Source organism: Solea senegalensis, linkage group LG9 (genome assembly GCF_019176455.1).
Source record: "Solea senegalensis isolate Sse05_10M linkage group LG9, IFAPA_SoseM_1, whole genome shotgun sequence".
Taxonomy (NCBI): Eukaryota; Metazoa; Chordata; class Actinopteri; order Pleuronectiformes; family Soleidae; genus Solea; species Solea senegalensis.
In genome coordinates, this window is record NC_058029.1 from 24,709,260 (window position 1) to 24,728,965 (window position 19,706).

Genomic DNA, 19,706 nt, shown 5'->3' on the forward strand with positions numbered 1-19,706 from the left:
AATATGATCAATATAATATACAATATAATAAATATGATTATCAGTGCTACAGTCTTTTAAACCAGGAAAGGTCACCAGAGATACTAGGGATGTCCCGATACAACTTTTTCACTTCCGATAGGATACCGATATTGCAGTCTTGAGTATTGGCCGATACCGATATTGATCTGATACGATAACAGCACGAATCATACATACTTTAATGACGTATTTTGTAGTGTGGAATGTTAGAATAGTCTTGATCAAGTGATATTACTTAAACAGAGAACACTAGTCAGCAACAGTAGATCTGATAAAAACTGACCCATTTATTATTAATCAATGAGTTACATCAATTTTAACCTTCAACATAAGAATATTAAATTTTTTTCCATGTTAATTTCATACAGTCTATGGTTAATTTCATCAGGAGGAAAGTACCAAGTGCTAATGAGAGCACCCGTGTTTCACAGGTAATCGCGTGTCTTCAGAGAACACCCCCCTTGTTTTCACTATTTTGGATAAGCCCAACCCACCGCAGGTAAACACGGAGCCCGAGGACCGGCCCCACAGACGTACTTAGCACCGTGTGTGGAGCTTCAGGGTCAAAGCTCTTGGCGTGGCTGGTTTTTGGGGTATAATTAACAAACGGAGGCTGTTGAAAGTCAACAGGTGGGGCTGGTGAAATAATGTTGTCTCAGCAGCTCACCTCAGGGTGAGCTAGTGTGGTGCTTGTGGTGGCCTCTGATTTCATTTCATTTTTTCTGTAACCTCTGAAATGGCAATAGCACACACACACACACACGCAGTTGTTGTGATCATGTGGGCTCTACATGCATCCAACACAACGGGCGCTTATATCTGAGGTTTTAGAGGCAGTCTGATATAATCCGATACACATTTTTTGGCTGATATCGGACTGATATCAATATCAGATCGGGACATCCCTAAGAGATGCCTTATCACGATACAACAATATCTTGCCTCATGTCATGATATACTCAGATATAGTACTGATATAAACCGCCCTACTAAACTGGGCTGTTTGCTTATTTATGAAGTGGAAAAGAAGCAAATGCAAAAATGCACTTATTGCATTTTATGTTTAAAATGTACACAAGTGGAAACAAAACAGTTGTTGTAATACTGCAATAGTTTATCAGTGTTACTGTTCCCATTAAAATCAGGACAAAGAAAAATTTGGAAATAGTAAATGTAGAGGTGATGAGATATGTAGTAAATTAAAATCATAGTTCCTGTTTTTTGGAGCATGATTTTATAAGGTGCTGACACATAATCAGGACATGCAGTTTTCCTGTATGTATGGACTTTGGTGCAGTAGAGTAAATGGTTGACAAACTTCAGTTCATAATACAGTTGAACAGCAGTTCACATGTTCCTTAGATATCATAGATTTCAGTCAGGCTGTCAGTACAACTAATGTATATTCTCATAATCGATTAATGTGTCAATCTTTGATGTTGATCGTTGTTTACCAAATTTGGAAATGATGATGTTCTCAAATGTCTCTTTTTGTTTTAAATTTATTGTTAACAAATTATTCAGTTTTAATGATTTTTTGTTATACAGAGCAAAGAAACCAGAAAATATTCATATTTAGTAAGCTGAAAAATCTGAGAACTTGTAATTGAAAAAAAATAATTATCAGAATATTTGACAATTAATTTAGTAATCAATAAATAATTGATTAATAATAGATTAATCAAAGTCCTGTATTTTGTGTGCTTTATTATTTATTTTATGTGGAACACTTGGTTACCTTGCAGGTGTTGTGAATTCTCAGCACTGGGGTGAATTTACAAATAAACGACACGACAAATAAACCTGAACTATCTCTTTAAAGGTGGCTGCTGTACGGCTGTCGTCTCGCTCCTCTCTTTTCGCTTGCGTATGTCAAACAAAGGTGATGTCTTCACTGAGGCACGTCGTGTTTGAACTCTGAGCAGCTCTTGATAAGACGGCAGTGAGTGACTCGCGTAGCTGTGTTCATTTGCATACATTTTGCATCAGGTTCAGCCCCTTTAGTGAAGAGGGTGTAATGCGTGATGGCTTCATTAACATGAAGTACAGGAGTTCATGGTGTTCACGCCTCGCTCACGCTGTCAAACCTCACTCCCATTGACTTGTCCAGATGAGAGACTGGTTTTTTCTCAGCTCTAATTAAGCAATGTAGTTTTTGTTTTGGCCATGTGCCCAATCCGGTTTGACCGCTCCAGCTGGATGCTGGCATTGGTGTGGCTGTGACTGTGTTTATGCAGACTGATATAGATTTTCCTTTGTGTCCATCTGCCTTTGGGTGTTTGTAGCTAATGATAATGTAACGAGATGTTTCACATTGTGTAAGAACGTCATGTGTCAATCAGTTCAGACAATGTGCAGTATGTGAGTCAACAACAAAGGCAACATGTTTGAATGTGGTGGTGTCGTCATCCGCTTTTATCTTGTTGTCCACCGTCTTTGATGCTCTTGTATGATGATAAATGTCAGGAGGATGAGTTTGTTGGAAAATACAATCCACATATTTCACCATCACCTCATTCATTAAAACCTCATTAAGAAACAGGCTTTTAAATACTTTGGTTTTTTTTGAAGACTGGACTGAGGTTGGTTGACAAAGAACACAATGCAAATTCTGTTTTAGTGTGGAGTTGTTGTTTTTTTAAGTCATGGGACATGCTCACAGTATTCTCAGGCTGCAACTCGTGCTAAATTTGGCCCTGAGCTCTTTCATGAACTTAACAGGATTGTATAGAACTATACGTTCTAATTAAAGAAACAACAACTTGGTTCTATTAAATGCAATGGGATGTTTGCTGTTGGTCTGATGACAGCGTTACTTGCATACATATACACACAGGTTTTAGTGTGTGGAGTTAAGTATAACAATTGTGACAAAAATAACTGGCTAATGTGGAAACAAATGTGTGGCTCATTGATTTTGGCTCAGCACTGTAGTATTTGGATCTCAAAAGGAGAGTGTGTTAGAAAGATGAGGCACATGTTTCAGTAATGAGTGGAACAAGAGTCCAGTCAACACAGCTCTCTGGATTTTGTTGCAGCCAAATCAATGTTCCAGTTTGTTTTCATCATCAATCAATCAATCAAACTTTATTGATGTAGCATATAAATAAAGATTAATACAAGGCAATACAAATACCTTTTCAGACAATGCAACCCAAAGTGTTTTTAGGATAAAAACATAATCAAAGAAAACACCATGTTGAGGAGGGACTCTGAAGTAATGGTAAATGACGTGCCTGATACCCAAACCGAGTAGAGTTAAGCCGAATAGTGCGAGAACTGTATACTTCACTTGAAATGCAATTCATTGTGTGTGTGTTTTTGTATTTGTTACAAAAACACTCTTGAGGACGTTTCCTGTCATAAATGCTGACCTTGTCAGGACCAGTAGTGCTCATTGGAGACCAAAATGTGGCCCTAATGAGGCGTAACCTCATTTTTGAAGAACTGGTTAAGTTTAGGACTAAACTTTCAGGACTAACCAGTCAGTAACTGGTTATGGTTTTTTTAGGCTGTATACATGTGTCATTTGGTAGAAAAAGGTCTAATTTTCAGATGCTTGTGTGATTGTGTGAAATGGCTTCTTCAATTTCTCTTCCTGAATGAAAAACAATTGCAGAATATTTGGGCTGTTACTTCTTTGACCCTCAAGACTATACTTGAATTGAATAGATTTTATTCAGGGTGTAGCATGCATAGGCAGCCTAGGGATCTGTAAATTCAATTCTGTGAAGTTTTTCTTTCTTTCTTCCCCCCCTGTATTACCTTGTTACGGTAGCCTCGGTTAAAGTTTAAATACCGAAAAATACAATATATATCAAAATAATGCATATTTATTGCACATAAAAAAATAGTTAGAATGTTCTGCACCATACCACTCACTCTGAACAGTAAGTTCTAGCTTGTCCCTCAGAGTAAGCTGTTGTGGAAAATGAGGTCTCTGGCGACTCGACAAATAAAACTCAGTCCACCAGTAGGAATCCAGCAGGGACATGGATCTGTTTATGTAATGTTAGTGCAGAAATATGAGCGTGCTTGATAAACACATTCAGCAGTGTGTTGTCAGTAGGTATACCTCTCTTTGGGACTCTTATGCAAGTGTGGTTATGTGTCTTTGTCAGTGTATGACTAAATAATGCTTCTGTTCCCAGCAGCGTGATGCTGTCACAGGGCCTTTCCTTCTCCTCATGTTCCATGCATGTCTACCTAGAATTCTGGATTCTTGTTGTTTAGCTGTGATGTCATCAAATATTTCAGCCAGTGAGCTTTCATATGCCAGACTATTGGGGGATTCTTTCACTGGAAGATTGTGTAGCGTACATGCAGTGATCCTACTTATTGCAGTGTCTACGTGCAGATTGCAGCTGTGTTGGTGTGATGCTGGTCATGCATCTGGGTGCTGCTTTTATTATTGGCAGAGCCAAACACTATTTGACAATACAACTTGTAGGGTTAGTTGAGGGAACATGAACCTGGACAAAGGGTTCCAAACACAAGGTAAAAAAACCAAACACATTTTAACTCATACGTGGAGGCAGCAGTAGATCATGAGCAGTAAATCAAGAGTTCGATAGTCCTGTGATGTTAAATGACAGATTTCTTTATTTGAAGTTGGAAAAGATTGTTGAATGGAGGGATACATAAGATATTGTATAAGATAATGTAAGCTTAAATGGGTATAGATTTAATAATCCGAGACTTGCACAGGGCATGCACGATGCATTCTGCACTGACTATGTGACAGTACCTCGTACAACTTCGCTTAAAAACCCTGAAACTATCTCTTAAACAAATTCAGCCTTGAGACATTTGCGTCTTTGATTTTTAAAATATTGTTACAAGTCTTTAGTAATATGTGTTAAGTAATCACATCTGTAGGAGCCATATATTCATTTGTTTTTCTGGATGTATTGCTCTGAACACCAGGGGGCGTAATGGTAAAGGCTAAGGCTAGCCAGAAGAAATTTAAGTTCATGTCACTGATCACAGGTGTTGCTAATTGTGGGGGAACAAACAGTTATTGACTCTCCTCAAAAGACCTGTGTTGGAGGTTTAAGGTTTCAACAACAGAATGTGGACAGTGTGCAAATAAATGCATTTTGATTTTAAGAAAGTATAAGAAAGTTTTGGTATCAGTTACACGTCTGAACACCACTAAACTTGAAATCTAAATTCATCCTCACACACATGAAGCTAATCTCTTTGTCTTTGCTGTCTCTGTGCTCATAGTGATGGACACCAAGGCAGTGTTTGCGGCCCTGTACGGGGTGTGCGAAGAAAACACCACATTCTTCTCCGGAGGAGGCAAGGGGTCGCAGGGAGATGCGGCGCGGCGGCTGGTGGAAGCAATGAGCTCCATCCAGGAGCACGCTCGCAGTCTGGAGCCCGTCGTCTCTGGCTTCGCCGCCGTTTACCACCATTTTGACTTTGACCCACACATACCTGCTAACGGCTATCGTTCATTAGTCAAGGTAAGCTGTGGCATGTTTTAAAGCACTTTGATGTGTTGTTGTGTTTGATGTGTTGTAATCCCCCGCCCATCCAGCATACATTCTTATCAATATTCTCTCCACACTGTGAGAAACTCTTCACGAGCACCCCTGTGCCTAGAAATCACTTTGTTTGAAGGTCGGTCCATTTGTTTTAGAGATTGATTTTATGTTGCAAATCAGGTTAGATAAATTTCTTCAGCTGTATAATATCCACCACCACTGTACCCACTGTACTTTATCTTCCACACTTATTGATGAAACATCACGACCTTCTGTGGCCAGAGCCCACCACAACTGAATGAGTCTAGCAGAGCAGCAAATGAATCTCACTCTGTTTTCTGGCCTCTTGATTTCCACATTTGTAATCCTTTTTTCTCCCTCAAAGTGCTTCTGTGAGTAATCCATAACACCCCAGTGAAGCAGCAGGCTTTTCACACACTTGCTCACAGGCGTGCTATTGCACATTTCCACTTAAAGCGCAGCCCCTTAATCTTAATTATAATATAAGTAGACCCAGAAGAAATGCCCCTTTTAATGACTGCACAATAAAAGAACATGATTTAATTTATCATCATTTTAATGATATGTATCCATTTAATAGAAAAATCATGACCTGAAGCTTACGCATATTGTCAGAGACACTTATCACTATATAACTTTTTGTCAAAAATTAAATAGCATTTTATCTCATTTGTTTTTTGTTTAGTTGAACAAAGTTTTCCTTCTACTTAAGTTTGCTCTTTTAAAGTAAAGGGTGGCATGTTTTCAATTTTCTTCTTAATTGTATTAACTTGTTTTCCATACTTTACACTGTAATATTTACCATATCTATTATATATACTATATATTTTAGAAAAGAAATAATGACCCAAAGTTCATCATATATAATATCAAAGACTTTTTCAGTAAGACATTAAGTATGCTATTACATTTGTTTCTTTAAATGTAAGGGTGGTGTGTTTTTTAAATTGTAAATTTCACATTTTGCACCAAAAGAAACCCCAAACAAACCAAATTTCTTAATTTTATTAACTTGCATACTTTAGTACACTTTACATACATTTTCTTGTCATTTAATTGAATTCATTTTATTTCTGTGCATGCTCATTTCAAGAAAAGGGTGACATATTTGTGACATTTTTGACTCACATCCTCATTTTTTTGACTCATTCTCCATACTTTGTAGGTGGTGCGTTGCTGCCTTCTCCACATCATCCACAAGGGGCGCTACATCACTGCCAACCGCCGCAGCATCTTTTTCCGATTAGCACACAACGCGGGGGAGATGGAGGCCTACTGCAATGCCCTGTGCCAGCTGCGCGCCCTGCTGTACTTGGCTCAGCGTATGCTGCACGACAACAGCCACGGTAACCTGTTTTTCCAGGACGAAAGTGGCCTCAGCGAGAGCTTTGTCCGTGAATACTCGTCCATGCACAAGGGCTGCTTCTACGGCCGCTGCCTGGGCTTTCAGGTGAGATGAGCTGCATGGCACCATGGCAGGGGTAAAATGATAAATGGATAGAATGATAGATGGAGGGGTTAGAAATTAAGATTTCAAATGTTGCTGTGGGTTTAGGAAGATATTAGATTTCATTTCACAATGGTACATACAGACTAGGGCGGCCACTTTTCAAAAATTATGTTTGAAGGCATATTACTTGACACAATATTTCTTCCACAAACACAAATGTGATGTTGTGTGTTATTACTCCTTTAAAAGCTTTCTGCGCTGCATGTCTGTAAAGCCTCTTCCGGCCACACTCGGGTGGAGCTAACTCTTTGCTATCTTTAGTGTAGAACCCAAAATACTTCCACATGCTGCTTTTCAGATGCTTTGGTGTCTGCTTGATTTTCAGGACAACTCTGTGCTGTACCACATGATCATTACTTCAAAATGTCTGCGTTGCTACTAGGCTGTATATTTAAAATTTGAACTGGTTTTTAAGGTTCCAATCCAATCCCCAAATTTGATGAGAAATCACAATTTTGGTCAAAAAGTGACAGCCTTATTACAAAGAGGTAATTGAATTTAACCCTAATCTTCCTCATGTTATTGCCCGTCTTTATATTACATTCACATTTGATACTGGCTTGAGTCATGGACACTCTTTCTTTCTTGAAAATGTGGCTGCCAGTGGAGACACATTTTAGCCACTTAACAAAAGGCTCACCTCGGATTATAACCGGCTGGAAACTGAAGTTTTGAAACTGCTCTCTTTCCACATCAGAATCCATAGAAGAAAAAAAGCTGTTGCTTGACTGCTGACTTGTTTGTCAATTTAACTAAAGGATTTCAAACACATTTGGCTCTGTTGGTGGATTAACAACCCCTGTTTGCTGTGAGGTAAAACCTTGGTTTTTCTCTATGGGCTCTATGAGTGAGCAGTTTAACAGCAAGATAAAGTAGCAAAACTTAAACCTGCAATAACTCTTGTTGATGATGTATGCGTCTAAAGCTGGTTTCGAGTCAAGTGCTGTGTTTCCATGCCTCAACTTCCACGGGATATTTATATTGTTTGCAAGGCAGTGACGTTTTTCTGTTGCCAAAACGAGCCAAAACTGTACCGTTTTACTGTTACCCAAAGGGAATGGTGCCAAAGAATGGTTGGGGCTGGTTATTTTGCTTCTATTTCTAATGGAAACACAAACAAATGATTACCGTGCTGTACCAAACCAAACCGTTCGACTTGGTGGAAGCACCTCATACAACCACACTTCATAAACATGAACAATCCCTTTGAAGTCTGTTTTGTTTGTTTTTGTCTATGATCTTTCCAGTTTACTCCAGCTATCCGGCCCTCCCTCCAGACCATTGCTATTGGTCTTGTGGCCTTTGGAGAAAACTACAAGCGTCACCAGTCAGGAATAGGTCGGTGTAATCTCGTCTGCAGTTGCACCCTCTCATCATACAGCCACCTTGTTGTCATTCATAGATCATACTCATCCAGCCTCTAGGCCTCCTCTGCATCACTCCCTGGCCCCTGACTGTGTACCTTTTTGATGTTGTATGTGTTTGGATCGTAGATTCCCTGTCATCCTTAGCAGTTCTGAAGGCTAGCTCGTGTGATTCTTCTATATTTGAAAATGCTTTGAACATGCACACAGTGAACTACAAACATAGAGATGGAAGAACATACACAATCACATTTGCACCACATACACGGACACATGTCAAGAATAATCATCCAAAAGGGAATTGTTCAACTCGTGTTTTTTTTGTGCTCTCTGCTGCTACACAGTGGAGGCAGGAGGTATTGCACCATATGGTGAGTGGACTGGAACCCCCGTCCCTTCCTTGTAGTCTGTATAGTAATTTGAGAAGCTATATAACTGTATGGGGAAGCAGCGTTCATCCCAAAATTCCTCTTTATTCTTATTTCTACTTGACATTAGCATTAGCTGTCATGTATCAGTATTTTTAATGCAATAAGCCTAAAATTCAGATCTTTCTTTTCTGCTTATCTTTGATTTCTCATAGAAACATCGTCTAGGAAAATCTTGCTGTGAGAAAGTGAAATTAATGATTTACCTGACTGAGTTTGAATGTTCTCACTTAAAGCCACATCTCGGGTGTTTGCAGTGTTTAAACACTCTTTCTTTTCTGTAGGGCTGCAACTATCAATTATTATCAAAATCAATTTGATCTATCAGTTATTTTCTTGATCAATCGAGATTGGTCCAGAAAATGTTGCGAAAATGTTGATCATGAACCTTGTTATATGGTAATGTTCTCAAATGTCTTGTTTTGATCAAACCAAAATGATTCAACGATTTCTTATGGTCCAAAGAAACCAGAAAGTATTTCCATTTAAGGAGCTGAAAAATGAAAACTGCACATAATATTTTGCATACTCATGTTGCAGCAGATGCAGTAGATATACATTCTCTTCATTGTGCAGAAAAACATGAAAAATAACAAGACAACTTGAGACACTCAGAACGGTGAGAGTTAAAAAGCCTTTAATATTTCGTGGCTATTAAAACATACCAACAGTAAGAAGTTTAGCCACCAAGGCCTTCATCAAGGCAAACCTACAATATGGCCATCTTTTGGCTGTTTCATGCCTTGTGCTCACCTGGTCACAGTGGTAGTCACATGACATATGCAGGTCATTTTCATTATAAATAGTAGTAATTATTCCTGCTGTTTCGTCATTAAATCGGCCTTACGATACGCGTCAATAATATCGTGCATCCCTACTTCAGATGGTTTAATGTGTTTCTAGGCTGTATATTTACAACTCAAACTGGTTTTAATGGTTCAAATTTGAACTTTACACACCCACATTGTTATCTACCAAATTATTCGATATGGTATAAAAAGTGACAGCCCTAGTTCATCTTCCACCCATTATTTACCATGTTCTGACTATTTGTTTACATTAAAACATGAAACAGTCCTGCTCTCCTTCCTACTGTTTGTCTTTGTGTCATCTTTGTACTCATCCCCATTAACCTTTTAACCACCTCCTCAATCATATCAAAGATATTGTTCTTATCTTTGCCTTCCACTCCCGTATCTTATCTCTGTATCTCCTACACATTACATACCCTTCTCATTGTTTGTCCCATCCCTCCTCAGGTGTAGCAGCCAGCTCTTTCTTCACCTCAGGGAAATACGCCATTGATCCGGAGTTGAGAGGGGCAGAGTTTGAGCGCATTACCCAAAACCTTGACGTTCATTTTTGGAAGGCCTTCTGGAACATTACTGAGACTGAGGTCCTGTCGGTGAGTCAACTGTTGATGCTTCCTTCAGTGCACACAGACAAACAAAGACAACTGTAATTTACTCGCTCTAGGCTATGTGCACTGTATGGGCACTGCCCTGTTTTTCATTTTAAAGCTGTATCAGAGATATTTCACTACAGTCTGGCAGAAGTACCTTTTTATCATTATGCTTCATTGGCCTACAGGCTGTTAGTAATAATAGAGTGAAATTGAATTTATTCATTGGGGTTCATGATTTATTCAACTGGTTTCTCTTCCTCTCCTGTGACCTGACTTGCTCTGTAACTTTCTCTGCCTTTGTGTCTTTCTGCTCATATCTGCCGTCTTTTTTTTTTCATCTTTTTTTCCTTCTTCATTCTTATTCCACCAGAGTCTCGCCAGCATGACATCCACCACAGTTAAGGTGAACCGGGCTCTCTCCGTGCCCCCTGTGCCCTTTGACCTTCCCTTGGCAGCCAATCACAGAGCGTCTGTAACTATAGCTCCACCGTCGGCTCACATCGGCACCGCTCCGGTCCAGATGAGGCTCATCTCTTATGACTTGCGTGAAGGACAGGTACTTGATTGTTTATTTAATGCAAAACTTGCTGGTTATTTGTCTCACACTGTGTCCGATCGGATATAAAATTTGAAATGTTTTTTGTTATGACTTTTTAAGAGACATTTGTACCCAACTCAATGGAATATCCTCAGACGGGCTAAATATCAACATTGGACTACTTTTTCAGTGGTATACACACCAGATGGAGTACTCACAAAAGAACATAAATGTAGATGAGCGGTAAATATTTTGTGGTAAATAATTTATGAAAGAGTTTTCAGTGAAATCAACAGTATAATAATGTCGTTTCCATCTGTCTTACCCTGATTGCCTCTGCTGTATTCCAGTAGAACAGGTGACTTAATAAGTGTGTCAATGGAGGAGCAGAAAAACATAACGTATACAATTGTATGGGGGCCCAGATGTGGCCCGCGGGCCTTTGAGTTGTGATTAGCACGGCCGGACAGCTGGAGCATTCAGTGGAAACCTGGTGTAACGCCAACACAGACGAACGGCATTATCCAAATGTGGATATCACCGGTACAAGGAAAAAACAGTGTCAAATTTGTGCAAATGTAGATAAACCTGACTTTATTAAGAATTTGTATAAATTGCCTCTGTTATTCCTTCCCTGTGATATTTAACATATTAAGGAATGTGCTTTGAAAACAGAAGGAATGTGAGCACAAGCTGGGACTGTTGGACTAACTGAATGTGAAGTTTTGTTAGTAGTGAGTAAAGCAATATTGAGAATTATTTTGTAATAATTCTTACCTGTTTTTTATTTTTTTTTAAAAACACACTCCTTTGTTCAGGAAGTTATGGGCAAATAGCCATTGTTATGTTTACAGTTGAGTCTGTTTAATCATTTAAACTTTTCATGTTTTTTCACATTTAATTCCGTAACAAAAATGTTCAAAACTGACGTACATAGTGAACCGTGACTTTTTGAACATGTGCCGCACACTGAACATGCGGGAGCCGAGTGTATAGAACATTTGCTCTTCTTCAGGTTAGTTTGTTTCAGTTAAAGTCTAAGAACAAGAACCATCAAAGAACAGAACTGGGAATTCTCTAGTGAGACTAATGACAAGGTGAAACTGAAGTGTTTAAATGGAGCTTTTGTTCTTTGTTGGGAGTGGAGTCACATGGAAGTGATGAACTGTCACAGGGGAGAGAAAATATCTGAGCCAGGTGGTTTTCTCATTAGAACAAGATGGTTACTGAAAAACAATCATGCTATAACAAGAGTTTTCTCATTATAATGAAATCATTTCTTGTTTTAACGAGAAAGTCTCCCGTTATAGCCACCTTGTTAAAATTGAGATTGGGTTTTACCTTAAAGTCGGCTTTATTGGTTAATTGTTGCGGGATGTTTACATCAGGGAGGGATGAGTCTGAAGATCTGAAGAGGCTCCGTTTGCTCTGAGCTGCAACAGGAACTCTCTCGCTCCTCAGTTTGTCACTTCATTCCTCTGGGAGCTGGAACGGAGTGTCTCCAGCTGGCAATGCACAAGTTCCGCCCACACTCTAGTGTGAGTTATTGACAGCTGATGATTCCGATCGGTCACTGAACATGTTTACAGTATAATCTTGTGCACAGCTGAAGGACAGCTATCTCATTACAACGAGAACATTTTTTTTCTTGTGGCAGTTCCATGCTTCCGCAGAGTCGCGCACCAAACAGGAAGCGAATGCATGTTTTCAGTGGAAGTCAGAAAACTTTGTTTTTCTTTAGCATGGCTAAAATCATGCCGCACAGATTCTGTGGGACACATTGTGTGAATATTTCTAAAAACAAGTTTAGAAACGAGGATAAAAGGCATGAATGTGATAGTGGTTATCTCCTCTGACAACCATGTCTCCGTGAAGCATAAGAGGCTGGTTTGACGGTAATCTGAATGAAATTTAATGTATGAGGAAAGTTCAGTCATTTTGTTGCATAATGGGAGTTTTTGCAGTTAGTGGCAGCCTTGTTTCCTCATCCTGTTCTGTATTCGTCCTCTGGATCGATGGTAGAGCACTGGCTTTATCGTTCAGGGAAGGTGAAGTTGCTTGAAGGTCCAGGGAAGCAAGCTGCATGTCCAGCAGAGTCTCCTGTGAGTAGCTTGTCATGGGATATGCCAGTATGGTGCAGATTGCAAATGCTGGATCCAGAAGGGCGATCAGGATACACACACTTGATAAATACTTCCACCAGGTAGTCAAACTTATTGTTAGAAAATACTGCTATTGTCTTGCGGCAAACAGCCAGGAAAACCACACAGGAACAGCACAGCGAGCCACTCGCAGAGCTGAGTGCCCTAAACAAAAATGAAACACTAGATTTTGCCTGAGACAACTTCCTTCCACTGGTGGAAACAAAGTTTTAAAGCTTTAATTTACCAGTATTTTAGCACATTTTTCAAGTAAACATCAGCATTGTAACATATCAGTGAGTTTAATCCCTCACTGTGTGTAATAGGTCTTGCTTTCTTCTCCGCATCCCATCAATTCTCAGTGATCAATCAGTGCCCTCTCTTCATCCTATCCTATCCTGGCACTCAACCACACACATTATCAGAAGAACTTTCAGCCATTCATCTTGCTCAGACTAAACAAAACAACAGACTTTTAAACTATATAAATAGACAAGCGTGCGTCATCAGAAGCTGCAGCTTCCCTTCCTCCTCGTTTCTGCCGATGAATGGGAATATGTTTGTGTGTTCATGCGTTAGCAGGAAGGCCTGGCAGCAAGCTGCTGCAGAACAGCCAGGTAATACATTTAACAAAGGAACCACGGTGCTCACATTATCAATAAGAGATATCCACCCATCCATTTTATATACTGTTTATCCTTTAAGCCTCGCAGGGGAATCGATTGAAAGGCAGTTTCTCAGAAAAGGGAAATATCAAAGTCTCATCTTGTTTATATATCGGATATTGTTTGTGGTCACCTTCATCAGGTCATTATCTGATAGAATCCCTTTGTCTCACTCTCTCTAGGACAGTGAAACTCTTCTATCTCTCTGCCGCTCTGAGGGAGGAGCCATCTCTCTGTCGCTGGGGCTGAAAGCCAAGCGCCTCCCTTCTTCTCCGTGCTTGCTGCTCCACTTCCATGGAGGAGGCTTTGTGGCGCAGACCTCCAAGTCACATGAGGTGAGATGTTAGTCTTTGGAGTCTTTTTAGACTCCCAAAAAAAAACTGTTACCACTTTTGTTTCACAACTGTATTTGACCTATTATGGAATAACAGTTGGTCATGAAGAAGCACTGCGCCTTCACGATTATACATCTGTTTTGTCCAGATCCAGTGTGCGAGTATTGGTGACATCTAGTGGTGGGTGGCCTTCACCTAACAGATAGGATGTTCCCCTGCACTGGTGCTGTATACACACAAAACGCTCCCTCCGTCACGTCTGATGGTAGTGCTTGACAGAGATGAAGGGCCCAGCATAGAAGTTACGCATTGCAGCTTAAAAGGTTCAAGGATTTGTTTTTGTCATCATTATTATTCTTTAATATTTATTAATTAATAATAAATATTAATTAAGTCAGGCTTTCTTAATCCTGGTCCAAGGGACCCACTGCCCTTCATATTTTAGATCTTTCCCTGCTCCAACACATTTATTTCAATCTGGTTTGTTGGAGCAAGGAAACTTGTGAAACATGCAGGGCAGTGGGTCCCCAGGCCCAGGATTGAGAAACCCTGAATTAAGTGAGAGAACAATACTTGTGCATCTCCTTTGGGCTCTGTTTACAGCCTCACAGTTAAGCTTGTAGCATCATAGGGGGCTTTGTCTAATCACAGGGCTGTTCAGAGAGGGATCAGACGCTCCTATAGGCTGTGAGACTAATACTACTCGATATACAGGTCCCGTGTGTCGACAGTTTGCAACTCCAGCACAACAACTTGCTACACTGCAAAATAACCTTAAAAGGGAAAAGTGCAATAATGCAGTATATGCAATATTACATGCATCACTATCGGGGGAGATTATCAGATGGTGAGATTGCCTGTGGTCATCTTTTACATAAGAAATGAGCACACCTGTCAGGGTACATCTGATGGGAGGAACCCAAAACCTGAGTACTTAAATGACCTGCGGATGAAATTCAACAATCTTCCCAGCAAGTATTTCATACTGTAGCTTTGAACTGTCTTAACTGATACTTTGTAACACCTTGAAACACTTACACTAGGGCTGAAAAATTAACGGTACCAATACTGTTCAGGTGCTTCGTTAAATTTGTCTCTTTGCCGGCCTTAGTGATGATATCTATTTTACAAACATTGCATCGCACACTACTAGCATTCATTTTGTTAAAATGGAGCCACGTTGTCACAGAAACTTGGGACCGAAAAACAAGGCATATTTCGATACCGGGTACTGTCGAAGCATTTCTGTTGGTACCATTAAAGAACCGAAGTTTGGTACTTACAACATTATTTTATCCTGGTTTGTAGCCTCACCTTTTTCCCTGCACTGCTGTGGTCATCTGTGGCTGTGTGCAGTCTTTATGTGGCACTAGGCTACTCATAACTACTGCAAGACAGGCCTCTGTGAAATCACCGGCGACATGGGCGTCCTTGATCTGCAGCTGCATGGCAACCAGAGGATGAGGGAGCAATCAGAGAAGGGGGGTGAGCGGGGCTGTCATGTTGAATTAACACAGACTGGTAGAACCCTACAGAGCAAGATCACCCTGGGCACTAATGCAAAACATGTCACAGTATCCTTATCCCGTCGTCTTCTACTTCTGGCTTTTTGTTACATCCTCACTTTCTCTCTTTCTATCATCTCACAGAATCCCCTCTGTTCACTTAGTGTTCACTCTCCACAGCTCCCTCCTGTCATATTTGGGCAATATGTACTTGCTTGTACTTACTTTTTTATTAGGTGTCAGCCTTTCGCTTGCTTAACTCCTCAGGCAAGGCCAATGAAGAGACGGAGGAGGAAAGAGAATTTTTCATAAGGCCGAGGTCACTGTTGTTTTCTTATCTCCTCTACTGTGGGGAAATCTCTCCTGATTTGATTATGATTCACAGGGCTACAGGTCAATTATACAATATAAGCTCTGTCAATGAACATGTTTTTATAAAGACGGAGACACTGAGCGACTTTTGCACATCACTGACAACGGACGTGGATAATTCTGAGATGAATTGTGCCTTTCTCTCTCCAGAAGTGCAGTGTTTGTGAGTGAGAGACTCATCTCACTGAGCACCTCAAACAACTGCAACTACCATATCACTCCCCCTTAGTGTGGTATATTGCAAACAAGCGATGGACATTATATATCACTCATGACACCATGTAGACTATTAAATTAAATCAGTTATCATGACGTAAATCCAATGATCCCAGACTAAACTAGACACTTCTAAAAATGTCAGACCCATCTGCGCTAAAAGAGAGGAAAAAAAAGATCGAGAATCAAATCGAGTTGTGACCATAAAAACTAAAATCAAATTGAATGGAGGATTTGAAGAATCTTGACAACCTTAGTGATTTGTGATGCATTTTTTTCCCTCACCCATAATTAGGGGTGTGATCAACCAAAGAATCGACTAATCGGGGTTACATGTGAAACAGGGGTGCTCTGAAAACACCCCCATTACCACTTGGTACTTTCCTCCTGAGGAAATTAACCATAGACTGTATGAAATTAACACGGCAAAATAATCGACCAATCAGAATATTTTTGAGCCAGAACGTATCAACCAATCGACGAGGAGTTTACAGCCCGGCCCAAAATGTTGTGAACATGACTACAGTATGTCATTTTATTTAAGGTTTCTGCATCTTCTAGCCAAGACCAAAACAAAACTGAAACTTTCTCTCAGGGCAGAGGCCTCTGTTGTCTCCTGAACATCTACATCTAACATCCTCTGGCCTCTGGGTGAGATGCAGAGTTCAACTTCTTGGAATAACTGGTGCCCACTGATGCTAAAACATCACATGTATTAATACCCAAGCATCTCTGAATTTAACATCTTGGCAAAGACCACACACACACACACACACAGTGTTTGGACAGAGGAGCCTTAAAATCTGAGATGACTGCAGCTCCGATCAATACAGAACACTACTGCAACCCATTTAAATGTTCAACTTGTTCAAAATGGCTGTTGTTCACACTCCGCTAAAGTAAAGATGCTCTGATGCTGATACAGACACATCAGTATCAGCCAATTCTAGTCATTGGCTAATAAAATGACATTGGCCTATGTTTATTTGCAGGGTTTCTGTGATATACAAGACCCACTGCTAATAATGATTACAGTCGGTCACTGCTGCTTCATGATGAAGACCGTTGGTTTTATTTATCCCACCTCAACAATAGAAGGTAACAACTTAATCTAGGCCCGCTCCCTGTGCCCATTATTTCCTGTCCTTGGTATTATCAGTCATATATTTTTTTGTCGAGCTGCAATATCAGATGCTTTAACGGAGTCATTCTCACACACTGAGTTGGGACCCACAGATGGGTTGCAGGATTTTTGGGGGATGGCCAATGCCAAATCAATTTGCAAAATTCTTGTCCAGCTTTTTTCTCAATATTTGTATTCAAGTGTGATTTTCTGTTTTCCCATAAATAAACACAATGCACAAAGTGCTGCTCTCTTTAATCCCAACAATGGACAGGGATTCAGTTTAACAGCAAGCATGGCCTTTCACATTATCACTGTGTGAGTAAAATGAACAACAATAAGATGATATTTATTCATCAAATATATATACATTTCTTGGAAATGGCTGGAGAAAAAGTCAAAAAATATTATATTACACATGAATTGATATAGTGAGTTAAGAACAAGACCTTACAATGATTATAGAGACCCAACAGGAACACAATGAGTTAGCAGTTGGTGACAGAAGAGAAAAAAACAATCAGGAGAAATCTCTGACAGAACCAGAGTGTACGAGCCTCTGCCTCGACCGGTTGACTGACGTTTAGGAGGATGTAAAAGAGAGAAGAAGATGGAGGAGAGATTGGATATGGACACCAGGATTGGTTCATCTCCTGTGGCCCTTAAACCGTAGATGAAGTTTGGATTAGGATGATATTAACGGTAATGGTAATAGAAGTAAAAAAAAAAAGGTTTTCGAGCACAAAAAAAACAAATATTTGCCATCACCAAATATTTTATTTTAGGAATGGCGTTGGCCCAGATTTTCCCCAGTTGTTGTGTCAGTTAGCTTGTTTCCTGCACCCACACACACATGCACACCTTGGGAGTACCTTTGCTGACTGGCACAAACCCACACTGTCGGACCTGAGCAGTTGTTGAGCTCTATGCACACACACACACACACACACACACACTTGTCAGCAGTCTTGCTGTAAGATGTGTTGTGACAGGCAGTGCTTTAATAAAGCTCAGCTGACGTTTTGTTTTTTTCTTTTCTTCCATACTGAACCACTGGTCTGTGAGGCGACATGTGAACATACCCTGTGCTTTTCCCTTAGCATCGTGAGTGAGGAGCTGTCACTTTCACCGTCAGCCTTGTCATGACTATTAAAAAGGAGATAATGATGGAGCAGGAAAGAAGGATTGGTGTGTGAAGGGGATATATATTTTAGTCATGACAAGTTTTGATGCCTTTCTTACTTCTCAAGGTCACCACGTAGGTTTTCATGACTGTAGCAACAAGAACTTTAAAGAAAACTGTAATCAGTATTCTGAATTATCATTCTCTGTAAATTATTATTCCCTGTAAACACTTCAATGCTCCTTGTCTCTCCGTTTCCTTTGTGCTGTGCAAACTAGGACATGTGCACACTTTTGTTATAGCCACACAAGGATAGAGGGAATGGAGGTGACTATGACAGCTGTGCTTATTCTCTATATTCTCTTGTCCAGACACTAAACCAACGAGCAGACAAAGGACATCAGTGGGGCTCATCATTTTCATATTATTTTTCTGCTTTGTTTTTCAAAGTTTGTCCTCATTTGTCATGTATCAACATTTATTAACTGTGAAGCCGACAGTATTTCATTTAATGAATTCACTCCTTTGTACTCTTGTGTCTTGTGCAGCCTTATCTGAAGAGTTGGTCCCAGGACCTTGGCGTCCCCATCTTGTCAGTGGACTACTCTCTGGCTCCTGAGGCCCCCTTCCCGAGGGCGTTGGAGGAGTGTTTCTATGCTTACTGCTGGGCTCTGAGAAACCACCACCTATTAGGTACCAGTACATCACTGCATCATTTATACATTGGGTAACACTTTAAAATAAGGGTACAAAAAACCTAACATGGTTTTACTAACCTTTTATTAAAGGGGACATATATCAACTTTTTAACCATTTCAGTACTTATATTTGGGTCTCTGGAGGCCCTACCAGTCACCAAAGTGTGGAAAAAGAATACTCAGTCCTTTTTTCGTGGTCCCCCTTAGTGTAAATATAGGCGATAAAACATGCAATGTTGAATTCCCTGCGCATTATAACGGCAGCATGCGCATTTCACCGCGAATGTTACCGCCCCACCAGTAAGTTTACTTTGAGAGCTCCACCTTAGCTGATTTACAGTTGGACAGTGTTCGGCTCGATCCTTGTGTAGGACGTCTCTTCCTGTGACAGCACTCTCGCTGTTTTCCGTGCACACTGCGATGTTGATAATGTCAGAGAACTAGTGGAATGAGTGCAGTAAAAAGGACAAATCAGAAACCCCCTGGAAGAAGTGGCTGTGTGTTTGCCTGTGTCTCATTTGCATATAAAGGGACCATGCACAAAACCGAGCGTTCTGAAAGGGGCGGGTTTAGCAGGGTTATTGAACTACTATGATTCTTCATCCTTATGGTATTTTGACCAAAGCTTGTCACTGACATGTTCATTAGGACACCAGGGAACTATTTTAATTGGGGAAATTGGGTATAATAATGTTATTCAGTTTAAAACATTTATCAGGTCATATTATTATTCAAGGGTTTATAAAGCT

The 19,706-nt window shown here is 40.1% G+C and overlaps 1 protein-coding gene across 4 annotated transcripts in view; it reads left to right on the forward strand.

The window, feature by feature from the left end:
• lipeb (lipase, hormone-sensitive b) overlaps positions 1 to 19,706 on the forward strand; it is a 39,797-nt gene that overhangs the window by 5,704 nt on the left and 14,387 nt on the right. For 2 of the 4 annotated variants that reach the window (XM_044033565.1, XM_044033567.1), the window contains 8 exons: positions 5,251 to 5,492; positions 6,700 to 6,984; positions 8,292 to 8,382; positions 8,753 to 8,779; positions 10,096 to 10,241; positions 10,612 to 10,797; positions 13,768 to 13,920; positions 18,808 to 18,952. In XM_044033565.1, the coding sequence (XP_043889500.1) occupies positions 5,251 to 5,492; positions 6,700 to 6,984; positions 8,292 to 8,382; positions 8,753 to 8,779; positions 10,096 to 10,241; positions 10,612 to 10,797; positions 13,768 to 13,920; positions 18,808 to 18,952 (1,275 nt within the window). The remainder of the gene's footprint in view (positions 1 to 5,250; positions 5,493 to 6,699; positions 6,985 to 8,291; positions 8,383 to 8,752; positions 8,780 to 10,095; positions 10,242 to 10,611; positions 10,798 to 13,767; positions 13,921 to 18,807; positions 18,953 to 19,706) is intronic. The other 2 variants (XM_044033566.1, XM_044033568.1) reach the window with 1 other exon arrangement.